The sequence below is a fragment of the Pseudonaja textilis genome, chromosome 1 (assembly GCF_049901715.1).
Source record: "Pseudonaja textilis isolate UNSWEBS1 chromosome 1, rPseTex1.2, whole genome shotgun sequence".
Taxonomy (NCBI): Eukaryota; Metazoa; Chordata; class Lepidosauria; order Squamata; family Elapidae; genus Pseudonaja; species Pseudonaja textilis.
The window spans coordinates 291,872,983-291,893,938 of record NC_141990.1 but is presented as its reverse complement, the minus strand read 5'-3'; the positions used below and the strand labels follow the sequence as shown (position 1 = coordinate 291,893,938).

General features: G+C 35.2%; 2 protein-coding genes across 11 annotated transcripts in view; both read left to right on the top strand.

Moving 5' to 3' along the window:
- RPS6KA5 (ribosomal protein S6 kinase A5) overlaps nucleotides 1-9,483 on the top strand; it is a 48,129-nt gene extending 38,646 nt beyond the window's left edge. For 3 of the 5 annotated variants that reach the window (XM_026713029.2, XM_026713011.2, XM_087922091.1), the window contains 2 exons: nucleotides 420-577; nucleotides 2,511-3,143. In XM_026713029.2, the coding sequence (XP_026568814.1) occupies nucleotides 420-577; nucleotides 2,511-2,750 (398 nt within the window). In that variant the 3' untranslated portion in view covers nucleotides 2,751-3,143. Of the gene's footprint in view, nucleotides 1-419; nucleotides 578-2,510; nucleotides 3,144-3,720; nucleotides 3,757-9,369 lie in introns of those variants that run through there. The other 2 variants (XM_026713021.2, XM_087922092.1) reach the window with 2 other exon arrangements.
- A 1,178-nt stretch (nucleotides 9,484-10,661) lies between these two features.
- Nucleotides 10,662-20,956, top strand: part of TTC7B (tetratricopeptide repeat domain 7B) — a 95,163-nt gene continuing 84,868 nt past the window's right edge. For 4 of the 6 annotated variants that reach the window (XM_026712992.2, XM_087922088.1, XM_087922087.1 and 1 more), the window contains exons 1-2: nucleotides 10,662-10,944; nucleotides 20,762-20,916. In XM_026712992.2, the coding sequence (XP_026568777.1) occupies nucleotides 10,824-10,944; nucleotides 20,762-20,916 (276 nt within the window). In that variant the 5' untranslated portion in view covers nucleotides 10,662-10,823. Of the gene's footprint in view, nucleotides 10,945-20,761; nucleotides 20,917-20,956 lie in introns of those variants that run through there. The other 2 variants (XM_087922090.1, XM_087922089.1) reach the window with 2 other exon arrangements.

Genomic DNA, 20,956 nt, shown 5'->3' with positions numbered 1-20,956 from the left:
ATAACTTAAAATTCTGTACTGAAATAGATTTCTGTTTCTTTAAAACAGCTTCATACCTTATTCTTTCAAGTTCTTACTTTTATAGAATCTAATTCAGATCTTCCAGCTTTCAAATTTGTATATTTAAAAAAAATTTCATGGTTTGGAGTACATAGACATTTCTAAATTAAAATTAACAAGGTGATTTAACCTATTTAATATAATATTTTGTGACTTTTCTGTAAATAAAGTTTCATTATAATCAATTTACATAATAGGAATATCCAAGTATATAATTTAAAATAAAGATTAATAAACTTAACCATTTAAAAAAACAATTGCCAGTATTTAAGTTATCAATGTTTATAAATGGATGTAAAATAAGTAATGTTTAATAGCTAATGTGTGTTACTTTAAAATATCTAATGCATTCATACTAGGACTTCTCACAGTGGATCCAAATAAGAGGATTAAAATGACCAGTTTGAGACATAACGATTGGCTTCAGGATGGTTGCCAACTATCATCCAACCCATTAATGACTCCAGACAATTTAGGGTCTTCAGGAGCTTCAATACATGTCAAAGCAACTTTTAATGTAAGCTTATATTACTTCTCTAAATTAAACTATATTTCCTATTTCAGCCTATCATTTAATCTTAAGGCAAGATGCAGTTTGGGTACATATACATTAAGAAGGTGATTTTTTTTATTTAAGCTTTATTTTGATTCTTTTAGCAAGGCATATCTTTTTTCTCCTTCATCTTTATGAAATGAAATAGTCTTACTATTTTTTGTTGAATGAAAGAAATAGTTTGTGTGGCGGGGATGTACAGGTCGTATATACAATTCCCATTGAGGATGGAAATCTGCATATGTCAGCTTTCTTACATTAATAATTATCAGTTGTATTAATTATACTAAAATTATATATTCTGGAGTGTTGACTGTCTTAAAGATAATTCAGTTTCACTTGAGTCAGGCTGTCTATCAAGGATGTAGCTGATGGCTTATGTGCTCTCAGTGGTGGTATTGACTGAGCAATTATAAAGATAGATTTTCCCCTGCGGGGTGTGTTCCCAACCTGATCCTTCAGATTTTCAACAATGCACCCATTGCCCCTATAATTTTCCACCTACCTTGGGACTGGTCATGCTCTTCTTCTTCTTCTCCTTCTCCTCCCCCTCCCCCTCCCCCTCCTTTTCCTCTCCTTCTTCTTTTAATGTTATTTCCCAACCTTATTGATTTTTTCACAAAGTTAGGTCTTCCCAGAAGATAATTTAAGCTTGGTTATTTCTGCCTCAAGTGAGAAAACAATAAGAAGTTAATCCTAATGTAATGGCAGAACAAAGCTGTACATAAAAAGATGCACTTTCTGTCTGAATTTCAGAATCTAATTAAGTTCTTTTTTATAAGTGTAGTCCGTTAACAAAAATATACCCAGCTGGAAAAAAAATCTTACCTTAAATCAAACTCCCGTTCATGTTTTGTTTCCATCCTTTCCTAGCTTCCTCCTCCTCCTCCTCCTCCTCTTTCTCCTCCTGTTCTTCTGCTTCTGCTTCCTCACTTCTGCTGCTTCTTCGCCTTTGAGTCAGTCTGAACTCCTGCTAACTGCCTGGATGAATCAGTGTTGTTTTTTGGCAACATTTGGGAAGTTGTTTTAGTTGCCTTCTTTCTAGAGCTAAGAGAGACTAGTTCAAAGTCACCCAGCTGATTTCATCCCGAGGGCAAGACTAGAACCCATGATTCCCCACTGGTTTTGTATTCAATCCTAGATATAAATACTCTTTTTAAAAATGTCTCTTTTTAGAGCCTACTCTTTGACATTCTCTGTTTAGGATTCATATTTAGCTAAATTATAGATCAAAAATTCAAATGTCTCTGGAATAGTTGTGTTTTGCAGTTGATAACAGGCAAAGACTATAATCAAATCTATAATTGGTATGCAGCACTCATGATAGGCCAGGCCACATTTGGCTCTTCAGAACTCCTTTCCAAATCAAGGAGAAAAGTAGGCTCACCCACATGTTTGCTCCATACAGAGTCTATCAGTGAGAAAGATCAAAGATAACAATCTCCAACCAGCTCGAGACCTCTGGGAGGTAGAAGAAAATCACCTTGTCTAAGCCATGATTTGGTGCCTTCAAAACAGATGCTAAATTTACCTACTTTAAGACATTGACTTTCTGGATATTAATAGCCTTCTGAAGGGCTAGTTGCATCACAAGAGTTTCTACAGGATGAGATAAATTTAAGAACGTTTAAGAATTAAAAATTATTTTTGGGACAACAACTGAACAATGTTGATATTGGAAAGTTAAAAGCTAACTTAAGGGGTTAGATGGACTTGAAAGAAATTTTGTTGTGGATGTTTATAAAATGACATATGAAGATTTTGAAATTAATTGTTAAGAAATCCTCCTATGGGAAATTGTGCTGATTAAAAAAAAAAACATGATTGTCTCCTATGACTGAAGGTTGACCAGATGGAACCAGAGAGAATTAAGAATTGTTTTTGCTGTCCTAATTAGGCTTTTAACAAGTATAAAAGGGAAGGATTTTGCCTCCAGAACGTTGACAAGGCACCTCTTGCAAAAAGAAGAAAGATGAAAAAGACAAGCACAAGCACAGAGACACGCAGCAGTTCCAGTGAAAGTTCTCATTCTTCTTCCTCTCAATCCTATGGTAAAACTACCCCTACAAAAACACCACAGGCAACACATCCTGTAGACAGCAATAATTCAGAAAATATCTTTCAATTCTCTGATTGAGGATCAGAGACTGAAGATTACTATCTAAGAGAAAACTCTTGGATAGTAATTGAAATTTGTTGATGCCTATGCTCTTTTGAATGATATGTTTACAAATTGCTCCTTTTGATTTTTTTTGTTTCAGTCTGAGGCCAAAATTGGACATGTTGAAATACCACTGTGAATCAAAATTCAAAAAACAAAAAAGTTATATAAAATGTTTTGTGTGCATCTCCAACAGTTTTTAAAAGATGTCTGTAATCCAATGGTATAATCCTGCACTCGAGAGCCTGTCCCGTTTAGACTCACAAGTTCTCATAAATCTGCAAACCTTTTATTACATTTGGTTTTCTTTGTAATATACGTACATGCATGCATGCATGCATACATACACAGAGAGACAGTTTTCTATATAAAATATATTTGATTGTACAAAGTTACAAATGCATGTGTACGTATGTATAAAATCCTCAACAAAGATGTGTTTCAATATATTTGCCAGGATCAAAAATAACTTATTTTCTCGTATGCAGAAGCTATTTTCTTATGCAAGACATACACACAAGCCACTTCCTCAGAATATGAAGAAGTTCCTGCATAACACATAAGCAGCAACTTAATTTATGTGATAATTTGGAGACCATATAAACAGGGGTGGGATTCAACTGGTGTTCAGTGATTATGCTTTGCACACTCACGTGTAATAAACTTTAAGCTGTGCTGCCTGGACAGCGCGGGTGCGCAGCATTTGAAAAGGCACTTTTAAACTGTTTTTTCAACCTCAGCTGTGCTGCACAAAGCAGCTGAGATTGAAAAAGCAGGAAATAAAGGACAGGTAACAGCCCGGGCAGGTGGGTGGGCCAAACAGCAGCAGACACAGAACCGGTTCGGTACCTGCTGCTCTTCAGAGCTATCAGTTCTACAGAGCCGGGCAGAACTGATAGCATCCCACCCCTGCATATAAAACTTTATTTCTTCTACTATTTTCTAGTAAGAAAAATTATTTGGGATTTTAAAACTTGACTTGGAGAGATAGATAGAGAGAAAAACAGAGAAAAAGAATTTTCAACTATAAAAATAATTCTGTGAGAATGATATATTCTTTTATCATGTGGATCAAAAAACCAAGCTAAGTATGCTTTGATATGTAATAAAATTGGCAATTGGGTTGTAGCTTAATATTCAAGAGATTTTTATTCTGTATCAAGCATCTGTGTAGTTGTTATTATAATTTGTATTTGATAAGTAACTGAATGAAATTGTGAGTACTACTTGGAGATGCTGTAGCAATTTCAATAAGAATTATGAGCTTATATTATTTAATCTGGCAATACATTTTTGTGATATTTTAATGTCTAGACATAATGATCTGAGTTTGCCCGATTCACACTGGGGTATATTTTAATGCATTGAAAAATTAAGGGGATATTCTGTCAAACACTGTGCTTTATATCTCTACACTGTGTTTTACTACTCCATTGGTTATATTTTGGATTCATAAATATGGATTTTCTGATGCATTTTTAAATGGCAATTATTTTAAACTATGAAGCATGATTTATAAATATATGCAGAGCTCTTCCATAGCTCACATGCTGCAGTTCTGCAAAAAATATGGAAGTAGTCTTACTGGGTATTTAGTGAGGGAATTTGTATAAAATTAAGCTTATATCTAGATATTGGTATGATTAGACCTCACTTAGTGGATTTTAGAAATACCTTGCTGAATTGTAGAATGAACAATCCAAATCCTATGCAAAACATTCCTTTTCTATAAAAATTGTAATTTCTTTATATAATCTTATCTATTATAGTTTTCAGAAATCTCTTGCATACTTCTTTAGAGAAACTGAAAAAAAAACCCTAGAAAAAGCCTGAGAATATTTTCATGAAGAATTTTAGAGAAATAACACAATATGAATTTTTGTGTCATTTACTGGATTTTTGTGGGCATCTTAATTTCAAGATATGTAAACACAGAATCAGAGCAGTTTTTCTATTAGTTATATTTTGACTTCTACACTGTGTTAGAAATTCAAATTATTTCTGTAAACTATACATCCAAACTTGGACACGACAGTATCTTGCATTGTTAACTATTTAAAAGCACTTACACTTTTTGTGTGCAGTAGCACAACTTCAAGTTTCAAAGAAATGCATTATTTAGCTTGCAGTTTCCTGCACAGTTATTCATGAGTAAGCATCACTGCACCACTCCATGAGCTATTTCAATAAAAAGACATAGGATTGGATTGCTAATTGCATACATTGATATAAGTTATGTTACCTAGTTTGGTAATGAAATATCTGCAAGAAAACAACGCTCAGAGAGCACCAAGGACTCCATCAGTTAAACTTTGTAGCACAATATTGAAACCTGAACTGTTTAGATTATCCTGATCTTTGTATATGCTGAGAGCACAAAGATACTAATTTGTGTGCATATATACTACATTACTAATTTGGTGCAAGTTAATTTACTTTCTATATATGTATATATAGTTCATTTCAAACATTTTTCTCTGATAATACAGATAAGCATCTTGAAGAGATGGAAATGATGTGTTCAGTAAATTACATAAATATCTTGTTATGGTATGCCACTTTCCATTTTAAAATGAAGATGTAGTAAAACATCTTTTTAAACAAAATGTCAACAGTTTAGTAGTTTAATTCTGATGCAACTAAATTTATATGTGGTATAGACAATTTATTTTTAATATCTAATACCTTTGAGAAATTAAAATAAAGGGATTTTTTAAAAGTATCAAAATTTAAAAATTTGGTAGGATGTCATGCAAATTACAAAGTAATGATTTTGCATTTCTCAGGAAAAGGATTTTGTATATATTTCCATTGTTTCTTCCACAGGCAGCTATTGTGAAAGCTTAATGAGCTATAACTTTATACTATTGGGGGAGGGGATTTTCATGAATACAAGCATAAGTGAGTGTAAATTGCATATTATTATTGATAACTTATGTCTATTCATAAATTTGTACTATAGTTAGAAGTTAATTATTTACAGTATATTCTTTTGTCTATCGGTATGTAGAGGAATTGATGGAGCAATAACAGAAATTAAATGGTACATGTGCAGCTATATTTTCAACGTTCTCTTATGGTATTATATTTTTCACAATCAGACCTACATATATAAACCAAATTATTTCTTGCTATTAATAAAATGATCAATGCAAGACTTAAACAACATTCCTGCTTCTTTTATATAATGTTTTATCCTGCTAGTAGAAAAGTAAAACAGTGAGAGATGCTGGATAAAGCCTCTTTAAACTTTATATCATTGTCAGGAATTAAACAGTTTGCGCTGACTGAAATGTTAAATTCATGATTTTTATTTTTTCTTTGTTAGAAAGGATAAATCTTTAGCTAGTCTAGCAGAGAGATACTATTTATTACACCGTTTTTCTAAAAGTTCACTACTACATTATAGTTATGCTCTTGATAACTCCAATAATAATTTATTACCCTTAAAACTGTTATTCTTTGACTTTAAAATTTTGCACCGGGCCAATAGGAGTTAATTGTAGTTGATACAAACAAGATGATATACCCGCAAGATTGTTAGAATCTCAATTTTATTAAGAGGGTGGACTAGCAAATAGGTTGTGCTTTTTAATATTAGTAATAGAGAATGCTGGTGCATAATTCGATAAGGAAGGTCAGAAATGCTGTATTAATCATTCAGATTTATTTTAAGATTTATTTAACTCAGATTTATTTTAATTTTCTTTTGTAAAAAAAACAACCCTCATATATAATAAAACTCTATAGACTAATATAGCATAGTGGAAGAAATTGATCTGAAAATTAATAGAATAACTCTGAATAAAGGCTGTATTTTTTTTTTAAAATTATACTGCACATTGAAAAGTATTTGTTTAAATAAATTACTTCAAATAAAGGAAGCACTGTAGATCTCAGATGATTACAATGTCATTGTTCATTTTATGCACTTGAGAGCAGGAAAATAATATTGCTGGAAAAGACAGATACTTCTGTTGCAACATTTACGTGCTATTTTCTTTGACTTTGCATAATAGATGAATGTGCATCCAATAATTAAAATCTTTTAATGTTAGCAATTAAAGTAGAATAATTATTTTACGGTGTCACATTGGCATTGACTTACAAGTATCTGTATTAGATGCTTGCAACATTTATACAATCTATTCCTAAAACATCTTCAGTGACAGTGCATACCTATATTCTTTTTAAGGCTTGCAGGGCCCTTTAAGGACTTTATGAAATCATCTTTGATTGATATGAAATCATATATGTTACACATAGAAATCACTTTAGTTGCCACTGCTGTAAAAGCATCCATCAGAATCGTTTGTATAGCCCGAGTGATTAAGTATGTGTAAACAATACTTCTGGATAGTCTATGGATTATCTCATCCTTCATAAATTTTATGTAATAGTGTCCACCCATTACTGGAATGGGCACAACTAGAAGAAATGAATTTAACTCATATAATCACTACCTAGGAAAATGGTTGTACGTACATGGTAACTTTGCAAGACTCTGTTGGCTGGTTACTGCTACCAGGATTCGAGGGTTTTTAGGATAACTAGTTCCTTGAAAGGATTTATCATCAAACTTGAAAGATTAAGTGTTAATTTAATTTTCTCATATAAATATTGTGAATTTATCATTTTCTTCAGAAAATTAGATTGCCAATTTAGTGTGTATGTATAGGGTGTTTCCAGTTTTAGTTCCCCGAACATGTGCTGTGGTTCACTTGCTTGGATTGTGTATCATTTAAAGATAATAGTGTTTTATATTGTAATTGCTTTGGTGACTGATGGGGTGGTTATATAGTTAAAAGAACAAGAATTAAAAGTATTCCAATTTATTAAAATATGAAATAAAATTTTAAAAGGTTAAATAAGAGAAAGAACAATTCAGTCAGTGGGAGTGTTCTACTAGCAGAATAAAACTTTTGGAGTCAATTAATTAAATTGTTATAAGTATTAACTTATAATTAAAATTCCCAAATATTTCCTAGTGTTTTGAGGTAAATATGAGTAAATATTTAAATATAAAGAGTGATGTTTATCCATTGTTTTACTAAAAAAAATCTGTATATTGTAGGTGCTGACTCTAACATTAAGGCATTATATGAGTTCCAAAATAGGAATCAGTAGATTCTTTCCATTTTTCATTGAGGGACAGCAGTTTCTTCCATAACAGGCTGACTTAATGAGAAATATTTGAATTAAGTTTCTACTCAGGTGATCAGTCTATTGTCATGAGCCTGATGCAGAAATGTTTCTTTATATTTCTTTTTAATTTATTACTTTCTGTTTGTGAGGTTTCAAATAGATAGCATTTCAGAAAATAAGATAAAATATTTTTTAAAAATACAAAACCTTTTTTTAACCATTACATCTTATTATAAATTTTAATTTTGTTCATTTATTGGGTTGTTGAATTTATAGTTTAAATTCAGATCTAATATATATACTATAAATACATTTATTAACATTTCTTCCTGAAGTGTTATATTTATATGGTTTATATACAAAAAAGTTAATAATCATTTAAACTATTGGGATTATTTCATTCTAGCTGGGCTAGAACTTAGTCTTAACTTATGCAGACTGGAACAGGGGCTCTTAGAAAATTATTTTCATGAAAGAAAAATCCGGGAAGTTTCTCTTCATTTTAGTTGTGGCTTACTTTATGTGATATGTGTCTACTCATGTACACAAACTTTACATGATGCTTTAATGTTACAATTAACATTGCTTCTCATCAGTTCCTCAATTAACAAATTAAGTTATTTTATATTTACTGGAATTGTCAATATTAGACATAGCTATATAAAACAAATATGCATGCGTTTTATATGTGTTTTAATGTTTATCATTTGGCAAGTCTTTAATGAGTTGCATCAACTTTAGAAAGAAATCAAGTTGGAATTTGTAATTGTCAAAAAATACTTTTACTTTCAGTAAATTTGCTGAAATGTTTTTTGTGTGTGGATTTTATGCTAAAAGTGATAGACTTTGTATGTATGTTCAGATATATTTGTTTTACCTTCAAAACAATAAACTTGACTATGTATAAAATGCTTCAAATTTAATTTACTGAATTATTGATGGGTATTGGTCTTCCAATGCACACCACCTGAATATTAGTGCTTGTTATGTTTTAAGTAATAATACTTATTTATTTTTTCCAAATAGTTTTTGTTTTCCACCAGTACAAATCATAACTATATTTTCAACAGCATTTGCATCAACATTCAGTATTAACTCACATTTCCATCATCTATTTGTGCATAACCTTAGTAGTCTTTATTTATATTATTTATTATCTATCCTTATCTATTTTATCTATCTGCCTGTGTATCACTTTCTTGAGAATTCTTCTTATACAGTCATCTTTATCAATTCTTATTTCTCTTTTCTAGCCACATGTACCATCTATGCCAAACTATTCAGATTCTTTTTCCCTTATTTTTAGTGTGAACATATCCATTTCTGCATAGTCTGCTATTTTTTGTAAAATTAGTTCTTCTGTTGGAACCTTATGCTCTTTCCACATTTGTGCATAAGCTATTCTGGCCACTGTCAGTATGTGTAATATTATAAAATTTATCTTTTTCAGATATTGTTTTTTGATTATCCCTAGAAGGTAGAGTTCCAGTTTGAATTCCATTTGGTGTCCCGTGATTTCTTGTATCCAATCTTTGATTTTGGTCCAATAAGTCCTGGCCTTAGGGCACAGGCACCACATGTGATAAAAGGTACCATCAACTCGTTGACACTTCCAACATTTTGGGTCAGAATTTGGGTATATCTTATTATTTATTATTGGGATGGAAAAGTAGCAGTGGCTTAGTCCTATAAGGCACAAAGCAAATACTGATATGCCACCTAGAAAGGGATACATTCATCACATCTTCTCTTTGGCAGGGAAGGGAAGCTGCAAAGAAAAATAAACAGGAAGTAGAAAAGACTGCTGCCCAGAGACATCACCAGAGCAAGGCCTGTGATCATGACAAAGAAGCAATGAACAATCATCTCCTTTCCAACCCAGAAGTCTAGGCTATTGGAAAACTTGCAAACCCATGGGGGCTGGGTTTTTGTTTTTTTTTAACAAACCTCTGTTCTCATCATTCTTTGGTAGTTTATTGATCAAGGAACTACGCTGATCCTTGATTAAATATTAAATATTAACTACCAAGGAGAAAAACTTACCCTCATGAACGTTGGCAGAGCAAGTTACTGTATGTAAACAAAACAAACTATGTTTCCTTGCACTTCATTGGGTAATGAAGCATCTGCAAATGACCAAGCTCAGAGAGCACCAAGGAATCTGCAGTTCAACCCTGAGCTACAGATACTTCCTTCTATATTCTCAATTGTATGATACAGCTATTAGCCAAGCACTAACTAGAATAGAGTCTGTCCTTGGGAAGATTACCATGCATTGCCAGTGCTAGAGCTGGCCCTGAGCTGCTATGCTTTAGTGTCAAAATACTGTGTGTACTTTTTGCATCCAATAATTCCTCTAATATTTGTATACTAAACAGTTATTCTCACTCAATTGTGATTGGAAGTTGAGGATTTCACTGGGAATCCTAAATTTCTTTGCAAACACTCTACATCATCTCCCTGCAAGAATAAAAATCAGTTGTTTTTCCACTCTCGGAAGAATCCTTGAAGTTTGGCAGTACAGTCGTGTGAATAGTCTCTATGTGGAATCCGCTTATCCACCTTTCCCTATAATATGCCCGGAGCGCAACTGCAAAAGGAGCTGAATAACTGCGGAATCGCCCGAAAACCACCAGCCTTTCTCCTTTCCCGCCAAACAATGCCGGGAGCCGTGTTTTTATTTTTGCTCCGCCCACTCCTCCCTCCGCCTCATCCTTCTCGCTGCTGGTAGGTGGCGCTGCAGCGAACCGCGTTCGGCGCCCCTCCGGTTCCCGTTCCGGGGCCGTAGCCCGGCTCGTTCCGCCGCCGAAAAGGCGCCCGCTGCCACGGTGCCGCAGCTGCCGCGCCTCCCTCCCTTCGGCCGGTCCCCGCTTTGCGGGGTTGCCCGCTGGGCCTGCTCCCGCCATGGCCACCAAGAAAGGGGGCTCGCGGCTGGAGACGGAGATCGAGAGGTGCCGGTCCGAGTGTCAGTGGGAAAGGATCCCCGAACTCGTCAAGCAGCTTTCCGCCAAGCTCATAGCTAACGGTGCGGCCCGCTGGGTGGAAGGGACGGGGGAGGGTGGGGGGAAAGTAAAGATTAGGAAGCCGGTTCGTCAACCTTAACGCCGACAAGCAGCGCTGCAGGTGCAGCGGGGGCGGGATGAGGCAGATGCTTTTAAGCGCGCTCATTGAGAGTAGGTGATGAGCTGGCCTTATGATTAGCCGTGCCCGGGTGTTTACACGCGCGACGAAGCTGAACAGGCGAGCACTCTGTGCACGTGCAAAGCAACAGATGCGCAGCCGGCTCCCCGTTGGACCTAATGTTCAGGCGACCTGATGCTCATCTCGGTCATGCTTGGCAGGGAACGCTGGGAGTTGTAGTCCATTACATCTGGAGGGCAACAGGCTAGGGATCCTTGGAGGGTGACGGCCAGAGCAAAGGGCTGATGCTGTTTCTGCCTCTCAACAACACTAATTTTAAAGCTTTGCTACCCGGTAGGGTAACGCTAAAGCTCCCCTCTATTTTAACAGGCCTTTCCTGGGAGACTGGAGAGGAACTAACATAGGAACCTTATGTACCAGCAGAATTAAGTAGCAGTCTATGCCCACTGTTAACCTTTAAATGTCTAGTATGTGTCCAAAACTCATTTTACTTATTTTTATTTGGCATTTGGCAAATACATGGACTTGTAGTGGTTCAAATGTTAATGTCCACCCAGCCATTCAAGGACAGGATGGTCTATGCTGAAAAAAAAATCAGACATTGGGCCGGTGTAAACTCTTGATGGACATTCAGACACATTGTGATGGATATTTTGTCAAGCATCACAATCACACTGAGGGGTAGAGGCAAGACCCCACTTAAAGAATGAGTCCTGGAAGACTCCATGTTGGGTATGACAGATCCTGTTCAGAATTGACCAATGCTGGCGAGGAAAGTCAAACCTGGCACCTTTGGTGTAGAGTCATCTATGTAACTGCCTGTATCTGGGCGTTCAGCAGCCCTCTCCTCTATTTTAACAGGCCTCTCCTGGGAAGCTGGAGAGGAACTAACTTAGGAATCTTTTGTACCATTAAACTTAGTCTACATATGCCCACTGTTGACCTTTGAATGTCTTGTAAAAATTCATTATTGCCATTTTTTTTTTAAAAAAAGGCATAGGAATTTAATGGTAAGCTGTAATAAACTCCGAAATTCGAATTGCATAGCAGCCTAGGGGAAGGTGGTGATGCAATTTCTCCCTTCTGGTGCAGGTTTTTTCCATCAAAGCGTGTTGCTGAAATGGCTTCTGTGTTTGTAGTTTTAAAAATTTAATCAGATTGTAGGAACTCTTGTCTTATATTAGGGCTTAGCTCTCACTGAAGAATGAAAACATTGTATAAAGGGAACATGTTGACGGGCTTATTTCCCTGATGTTTCTTGGCCTCACTAACTGTAATATTACTTGCATACTCTGGCATTACACAATCAAATGTCAAGAGAAACCCAAATGTTTAATGTATCTTTTCTAAGTTAAGCTGTAATCGATATCTGGCAGGAGTATTCCGATGTCTGATTTATGACATGAACATGGAAATCACTCTCCAAGGTTCGGGATAAAGATGAAAAGAGTGCATGCTTGTTGGACTTAATATGAGGTAGAACTTATGGTTGGCCTTTATATTTGATGCTAGAACTCTGGCTGTAACAAAACATAATAGGAAAACGGTTTCCCCTGCATCATTGTATAACCATGGAAGCCTATTTATTTTTTTATCTATTTATACTTCATATTTCTTAACCATTTATCACCCTTAATGCTATATCTAATATTAAAGTGTTAGCAATTCCACCATGTGAATTTGTCAGCCCTTCCAGTATTTCTCTGTAATTTAGAAATAGCAGATTTATGAGCGTACTGCAAATTTGTATTTAATAGAGGCAGTATTTATTCTTCCTGATCAAGTTAGTGATATAAGCTAAATTTTGCGGTAAATTTGCATTTTATGGCATTGCCAGATGGAAGATTTATTTTATATATAGGATCATTGCTAATCTAAATGGCAAAATAGAGGGAAGAAGGTAGGGAACAGGTAGGAATGAGTAATTTTATTCAAACAATGGATTGCTTAAAGTATATTGTGCAAGTATATTTTCATGTGCTTGTCTTTACTAAATTTCATATTGTAGAAACATTGGTCTGAGTGAAAAGGTTTCTGTTAATTTGGTCTTTTAATCATCCCATTTTTACGACTATTTTTATGGCAATCATTAAGTGAACACAGATGTTGTAAAATGAATGCCAAAGTTGTTAAACAAATGCCAGGGTTGTTAAGCAAACTCACTGTTTGCTATAGGGTAGTTTTTGCCACAATCCAAAAGTAAATGTAAATGTTGGTCTCTGGCAAAACCATTGTAAATCATGGCCATTGCAAATGTTTGTAAATGTGGGCTGGTTCTGAGTGCCCAAAATGCAGTCATGTGACTACGGGAGGGGTAGATGTTGGCATTTCAAATCTGGGTTGTAAGTAGTTTTTTCTGACCCCGTTGTAACTTTGAACAGTCAATGAGGGACTGATTATAAGGGACTTTATTAGCAATAAAGAAATCCAGAAGTCAAGAGATGTGCTGTAATTTAGCACTTAGTAAAGTAGAACTGAATGTCTTGGAATTATGCAGGCAGTGTTGAAACTATTAAAACAAAACTTGGATTTTGAAGAAGCACACTTGAAAAAAGATTGATGCTTTTGAATTCTACTGAGAATTTTTAAAAAGATCATTAAACTAATCATGCTCGTGTGTTACAATTTAAAATATTTTTTTTAAAAAAAATGACATCAGAAAAATGGTCTAAAATGTGTAATGTTTAATCACTATTGGAATTGTGAAAAACAGGAAGGGATATATTATCATTCATAACTCAGTGGAGTTATGAAAAAGCAAAATGATACTGGATACAAATACATATTGTGATGCAGAGTGTTTCAAAAATTATCAGTCAGTGAAACCAAAACATTTCTTATTAGAACATACACATTCAGGTAGAAAAGACTTATAATTGGTTTTATATATGGTAACTGCAATGAGGTCATTATATGCACAAAGGCAAATGACAGAAGCACCAATAATGGAGAAATGACTTGTGAAGATGACTGATTTTGCAGAAATGGGTAAATTAACTTGTTTGATTAAGAAGTAAACTACAATTTTATAAAAGACTGGAAACCTTTATAGACTTTTTGCTGGAAATGGGTATAAATTAACTGCTGATTTCAGGATTTAGTTATGCAATATGAAACGGTGAAGATGGTAATTGCTGTGTTTATAACTACTTCAGAGAAGATTAAAAGCCACTTCTTTAGATATCTTTATTTTTATTTTTGCTTTTACTTCCTTCTTGAAAGTTTCAAGTGATGGCGCTCCCACAACTTCCGAGAGCTAGCTGTTCCATTGGTTGATTGTTCTCACTGTCAGAGTTTCTCCTTATTTCCAGGTTAAATCTCTCCTGGTTCAGTTTCCATCCATTATTCCTTGTCTGGCTTTTGGGTGCTTTAGAAAATAGATTGATCCCTTCCTCTCTGTGGCAGTCCCTCAAATATTGGAAGACCGCTATCATGTCTCCCCTGGTCCTTCTCTTTACTAGACTAGCCAAGCCGTTCATTGTATGTTTTAGCCTCCGTTCGTTCCAGCGTTCGTTGTATGTTTTAGCCTCCAGTCCCCTAATCATCCTGGTTGCTCTTCTCTGTACTTTTTCTAGAATCTCAACGTCTTTTTTATAATGTGGTGAACAAAACTGGATGCAGTATTCTAGGTGTGGTCTTACTAAGGCTTTATAGAGTGGTATCAGTACTTTCCTTGATCTTGATTGTATCCCTCTGTTAATACAATTTAGGATTGCATTAGCTTTTTTGGCTGCTGCTACTGCACACTGCTGGCTCATATTTAGCTGGTTATCCACTAAGACTCCAAGATCCCTCTCACAGCTACTGCTATTGAGCCTGGTTTCACCCAGTCTATATGTATACTTTTGGTTCTTCTTGCTTAAGTGTAGGACTTTACTTTTCTCTACATTGAATTTCATTTTGTTAGATATGGCCCAATGTTCTAGTCTGTCAAGATCCATCTGGATCTTGAGCCTATCTTCTTGGGTGTTAGCTGTTCCTGCCAGCTTAGTATCATCTGCAAATTTGGTAAGTTCCCCTTCTATTCCCTCATCTAAGTAGTTAATGAAGCTATTGAAGAGTACTAGGCCTAAGACGGAACCTTGTGGCACTCCACTGCTTACTTCCCTCCATGTAGACTTAGACCTATTAAGGACTACTCATTGAGTACGGTTTGCCAGCCAGTTGTGAGTCCATCTAGTGGTGGTGCTATCTATTCCACTTTTTTCTAGCTTACTAAGAAGTAGGTTGTGGTCTACTTTGTCAAATGCCTTGCTGAAATCTAAATATATTATGTCCACAGTATTTTGCTGGTCTACTAATTTAGTCACTGTGTTGAAGAATGAAATAAGATTGGTTTGGCATGATCTGTTTTTAACAAACCCGTGCTGACTGCTAGTTATTACTTTACTTGTTTCTAGATGTTGGCAGATCTGTTTTTTTATTATCTTTTCCAGTATCTTCCCGGGTATTAATGGTCTGTAGTTTCCTGGGTCTGTTTTTTTCCTTTTTTGAAGATGGGAACCATATCAGCTCTTTTCCAGTCCTCTGGTAGTTTCCCAGTGCTCCAGGATTTTTGAAAGATATGGTGCAGTAGTTCTGAGATGACTTCTGCCAGCTCCTTTAAAACTCTGGGATGTAATCCATCAGGCCCCCGTGATTTGTGTTCATCAAGATCAGACAGGTGTTCTCTTACTATTTTTTTGCTTATTTTAACTTTTATTTCTGGTCTGTCTTTTACAGTTCTGTTTTTGGTGGGTTGAACTATAGTTTCTTTTTGCGTGAAGATGGATGCAAAGAATGAGTTAAGCAGTTCTGCTTTCTCTCTGTTGCCTGTTACTTCCTTGCCATCTTTTCTCTTTAGTGGACCAACTGTTTCCTTGATTTTTTTTCTTGTTATTTATATGTTGGAAGAAACTAATTTTTTTATTATCTTTGACTTTTGTTGCAAGCCTTTGTTTGTTCTGAGCCTTTGCTATCCTGACTTTGTCTTTGCAGATTCGGGCTATCTGCTGATATTCTGCCTTAGTTGTATGTCCTTCTTTCCATTTTTTGTACTTGTCCTTTTTTTCTTTCAACTTCCCTTTTCTTTTACCCTTTTAGAATCTTTTTCTATTTCTTCTTCTAAGTTTATGTTAATTTTTAAAAACTTTGTAAACTTTCTTTTAATAAATTTTAAAAAGATCAACCTGGAATTCTTTTGAGGCACAAATCATCAGGCTTTAGTTATAATTTAAGCAGACTATGCAAATGTCTACCTCTGGAGAAATATATAATGCTGGGAAAAGGTGTGAGGATGACCATCATTTTTTATAGTAATAATGCACCATTAGAAAACATCACCAAGCAATTGATTTATTAGCATGTTAAAGTCATGGATTTGTTCGTACAGTTGAGATAGTTCTCAACTTAGCAACTAGTCAAAGTTGTGACAGCCCAACCTCCCTCCCCAAAATATATTTACAACCCAGTTCTGAAGTTCTGATGGTTGTCCTCCCCCATAGTCATAAGACTGCATTTACTTCTAGCAAAAACACCCCAGAGCGAACAAGGACTACTATATGTCTGTTTCCCATAATTACATTTTATATAGATAATTCATCTAATCATATCTGTGAGGTATCACACTGATAATTACTCCTTTCTAGTTATAACAATTACTCTTTCTAGGACAGAACTGCACTTCCTTACTGCTTCTTCAGTATTTTTATATCTATATTATTGTATGCATTTTGCTTGTCACTTATTTTGTTGTCTTATTATAAACAAACTTACTGTGTTACAGCATAAAAGTAGACATATTTAAGTAGAAGTATCTGTTATTTATATCTGGAATATGTAGTGCCTGAATATCAAATGTTGAATATATGACCCTATTGTTAGATCTACAGAAGTGTAAACAGGAAGTGTGTCTCTGTGACCATCACTGGAACTTTTTAGGAACTGATAAAATTTGAATGTTGGCAGGTTCTTGAATTTTTCATGCGGTAATGCTACTATGAAAAGCCTCCTTAACTTACTAGCTTCCTGTGCTGTAACAATAGATTTAGAAAGGCTTGTGAAAGTGCTATTCAGTAGTTAAGTAGGAATTACTTTTTTCCAATGTGGTGTGAGTTTGTTTGTAACTGATGGAATGACAAATCTTTTTAAACAAATAAATAGTGAAATGTTAATAACTCTTACAAGTCTTGAGCTGTGTTCTATAAAAGCCTATCTGGTGTTCTTTCAATAATGATACATGACTTTTTTAAAAAAAGAAAGATTAGTTTTGAACAGCAGTTGTTCAAAATAAATTTGTTGTCATCTAATAGCGCATATTGAATATTAATATTAATAACAAAACATTGTCAAAATTACTTAATTTTAATCCCATTAATAATTGTAGTATTTTCACTCTACTCTGATCTTTTTTTAATGGTGTCAGTATCCCAGTCTATCAGAGATTGGGAAGAAATACCCTGGTGCTACATGGTCAAAATATCTGATCACATGGCATCATAGACCAGTCACTTCAAAATTAAGGTAGGAAAAATTACGTTCATTTTGAACTTTGTGGAAGCAATCACAACATGAACATTTTTTAGTCTGCCTTTCTAATTGGTTGAAAAGAAGAATGCTTTCAAAGATATTATTAATGAAAATAACTTCTGTCAAATCTCAGCTTTGAACAGACCCAAAATAGTCCAGGTTTGAAAAGAAGATGAATTAACCATTTTTTAGTGTACTACTAATGATATATTACAGAACACCATTCTCTTTTTAGAATTTTTTTAGCATTTCTGTGATATAGATTGAAGTGTAAAGTAAAATTGATTTTTAGCAACCATTGTGTGATTTACCTGTGAATAGCTGCTTATGTTTGATATGAGCACTTTTTTACAAAAAAACGTTAAAGCTTTTTTTAAAGTAAATATTTTTTGCCTCAAAATGGAAATTGATCTTCAAGTAAAGCTTAAATTTAATATTTATAATGCAATCTTATATAATGATAGCCTAAGAGATATTTCTCTTTTTCAGAGTGCTTTTGGAGTATTGTAATGCACAATTTGGAAGGGAGCAAGCTGGGATATTAACTCTTTTTTCCGTAGCCCATTTTCATTTGAAACTCCTCCAAGTCACTTTAGTCCCTCCTGGAATTCAAGATAACAAGTGAATTATCTTTGAATGTATTTTATGAATAAAACACATGGCATTTCAAATTAATTATTTATCACACTGTATTGTAATGTGTTTGTGAGTTGCATAGGGAATCTTCTATTGTTTTATAATAAAAGCAATGGTCTACAAATTTTAGGGAATGTTTAAGAGAGAAAAATAGGCATGCTGGGAAAGGATCAAGTGTCATTTGCTCCTGCCTCCATTAACCATATAGTTCTTTTCTGAAGTTGTTTTGCAAAGGAGAAGCAGCTGTTGGATTAATGTTATAGTCAGTTGCATTGTAGCACTTAGTTTGTGTTTCAAGGGTCCCTACATATCAGAATGATTTATTGTTAGGTCTGTCATCACCTCAGCATTGAAGCTCTCCATCTCACTCCTTGAGCCAAATATTACAGTTACTGGGTGAAATTATCTTAATTCCAGCTTCAACAAAGTGCTTATTCAAAATAGAACTATTCACTGTGTCAAAAAATGAGAAAGATAGGGCCAAGAAATTCATGGAATACTACTTGCACTTCCATTTGAGTATCCATACATGTTACTTGACCAATTGTACAGAAGACTGTCTCAAGGCTATAACACAGATTGTTAACAAGAGGTGGATTTAAGGTCTTGTTTACCCATAAATCAGACAAGAGGTTCTTGAATGTGGCTGTCCCAGATTCCTAGCAAGCAAGCAAAAACAAAAATCTTTCTTCTGTTGTATTTTTCATTAAATAGGTAAAAGGTAGACAATTGGTGCTCAAAGCATCAAAACAGTAAGTGACTACAGACAGATAGTTTCATTTGTTTGTATGCTATATAACAGACGTACCAGGCACTTTCACATTAAATACTGTAGGAAGCATTTTTATCATGAAAGCAACCTCCCCCCACACCCCGTTTACTGCATATTTTGTTATTCTTACATTGCTAAAGCTGCTAATACCCCGTACTAATAATTATTTCACTCATCCATACACATTTATGCTCAAATATATATGCAGAACAGAGAAATTAAAATATCTTACTATAAGATTGCAAACTACAGTAATGGGCACCATAAAAATGAGAAAGATCAGGGGTGGACTAGAAGATTCTAATGTCCCTTCCAATTCTGTTATTCTGTTACTACCAGATTTAGGAATCAAATTATGTGTGGTTTTTAAGCATGTATTGAAAAGATAATTTGTTAATCTGTGTATATTATGGAAACTGCTAATCCCTAATTTTGATATATTATGATGAAAAAGTATTCTGGAAATGGGGCAAATAGAAATACATACGACAAAAAGCAATACTGTCATCCTAGTGCTAGGCTATGAATGTTCTAACTATGTTTATTGATTAAATCACAATGCTAGGCCATAAACTAGAAAGGCTGAATACAGGTAATACTAACTTAACATCCATTTGTTCACTGACATTTCAAAATTACAGCAATGCTGAATGAAGGGACTCCCAGTCCTCAACGGTTAGGCTATCACAGCAGCCCCATGGTTATGTGAACAGTGTAGGGCCCACCGACATTTATGATCACCTTTTAGCTGCCTACTTACCCTCTGCTGCTGGCTGTTGCTGCCACTTGGTCCTGCCAGTCTCACCATATACCACTACTATACTAGATGGCGTCTTATTTCACTCTGCCTTCTTTCACCCTGGTGCGGCTAGGACCTTTTCTCACACCAGCCAAGCTCTCAGGTTGCACACTGGACAGGTCCTTTATTTGTGTGCCAGCCGGGGACTTCTTTCTCAAATAAGAAAGAAGGCCCTGCTGCAGGGGTCCTTCTTTTGTGCTGGTGCTCCCAAGGCCTTTTTTCATTTACCAGCTGGGTTCTTCTTCCTTGAAAGAATGCCCTAACCAACACATGGTTTAGAGAACCTGGCTGGTGCATGAGAAAAGCACTGGCTGGTGTGAGAGAGAAGGCCCTGGCTGCAACAGTGCTGAAGAAGGCCCTGCCCGGACAGTGCAGTAGTGATGTGTAGAGCAGCAAGCATGACTTGGTGGCGGGGGCAGCTGGCCTCAGTGGGCAGTCAAAAGGACAGAGATGGGAGGGAGATAGGTGAGTGGAGAGAGTTAAAGCAGAGGCAGCCCCTTGTCTTTGTCCAAGAATGGCTTGGATTCAGGAAGGGATGATGTCCATAACTAATGATCACATATGCTGTTGCTAAGCAGTACAGGCATATGATGTTTCACTTAATAACCTCATCAGTTAGTAAAGGAGTTTCCAGTCCCATTTAGGATTATTAAGTGATGACTGCCTGTAAAGACCATATTATACAGTTAGCAACACATGTGAGCATCTGAACATAAATTTTCTTAGACCATAAGTGTAAAACACACACACACACACACACGCACACATATACATAAATTAGGCCTTTCAGGCTCTATTAGAAAGTGGCATTTATTTCATGTTAAAGATGAGTGATCACTCTAGAAGATGTGCTGTGAATCTGCTTAAAAGTTAGTCATCTTAGTACATTTTTATGATTGATGGTTTTGTGTTATCTCATAGTGGTGCTTGGTGTAAATAGAACATAACAGCTATTTAAATATATAATAATTTCATCTCTCTCTATAGATGATATGGCAGAACTCCTCCTTGGAGAATCCAAGCTAGAACTTTTTCTGAAAGTGAACCCTCTAAAACAGGGGGCAAGTCCCTGTGGACCCCGACCAAAATTAATTGAAGTCAGGAAGCATCTCACTGCAGCACTTGATCGTGGAAATTTAAAGGTATTTGTGCTTCCACGGTAATTTTTGGGAGTTTGATGTT